The sequence below is a fragment of the Octopus bimaculoides genome, chromosome 6 (genome assembly GCF_001194135.2).
Source record: "Octopus bimaculoides isolate UCB-OBI-ISO-001 chromosome 6, ASM119413v2, whole genome shotgun sequence".
NCBI classification, from domain to species: Eukaryota; Metazoa; Mollusca; class Cephalopoda; order Octopoda; family Octopodidae; genus Octopus; species Octopus bimaculoides.
Genome location: NC_068986.1, coordinates 85,075,703 through 85,076,433, shown reverse-complemented (window position 1 = coordinate 85,076,433; position 731 = coordinate 85,075,703). Strand labels below are relative to the sequence as shown.

Sequence of the window (731 nt, the reverse complement as noted above, 5' to 3'; positions counted from 1 at the left end):
TATATATATATATATATATATATATATATATATATATATTAACAATACTTGAGAAACTGAAGTTTGACAAATCTATCCTTGGGCGCCTATTAATTACACAGAAAAGAGAAATGATAAAAATTACTCACAACGTCTTCATTGTCATGTATGTGTTCACATTAGCCTGAAATAAGATGTAAAATATTAAACAGTGCGTTTAATTGATGTTAGTTAAAAAGCATTGTATTAACATACTGTTTTATTTATTAATTGCCGATGGGTAGAAATCAACTAGCATTAAGATGCGTTTGAAGGTGAGCGTAGCACATTCATTGCTAGAGATAAGCATCAGAGACCCTTGTAGTCACAAGCATAGCACACGTCTATGTACTGAGAGGGAAGTTAACCGCCCCACAGTGAATGAGTGTATTATATTGCGTATCAGCAGTAATACACCCTCGCTGAACCTAACCCAAATTGTACCTACCAGAATAAACCATAAGAATCAATAGTTCAACTATCAGCGATGGAGTCATACTACTGATGAGCTTTAATTTCAAGTAAAATTGGCTTGCCAATATAGTAATCTCGCTCGCTGTGGGTGTTAAACTCCCGTGTTAGTACATAGACTTGTGCTATGTCTGTGACGATAAGGGTCTTTTTCCCTTGTTTCTAGAAATGTAGGTGTTACAGTGCAACATCAATCGATACATACATACATACATATATATATATATATACATACATACATA

At 33.8% G+C, this 731-nt stretch overlaps 1 protein-coding gene across 1 annotated transcript in view; it reads right to left on the bottom strand.

Moving 5' to 3' along the window:
- Window positions 1–731, bottom strand: part of LOC128248076 (uncharacterized) — a 37,545-nt gene that overhangs the window by 10,869 nt on the left and 25,945 nt on the right. The window contains exon 8 of the mRNA XM_052968489.1: window positions 129–163. Coding sequence (XP_052824449.1) covers window positions 129–163 — 35 coding nt within the window. The remainder of the gene's footprint in view (window positions 1–128; window positions 164–731) is intronic.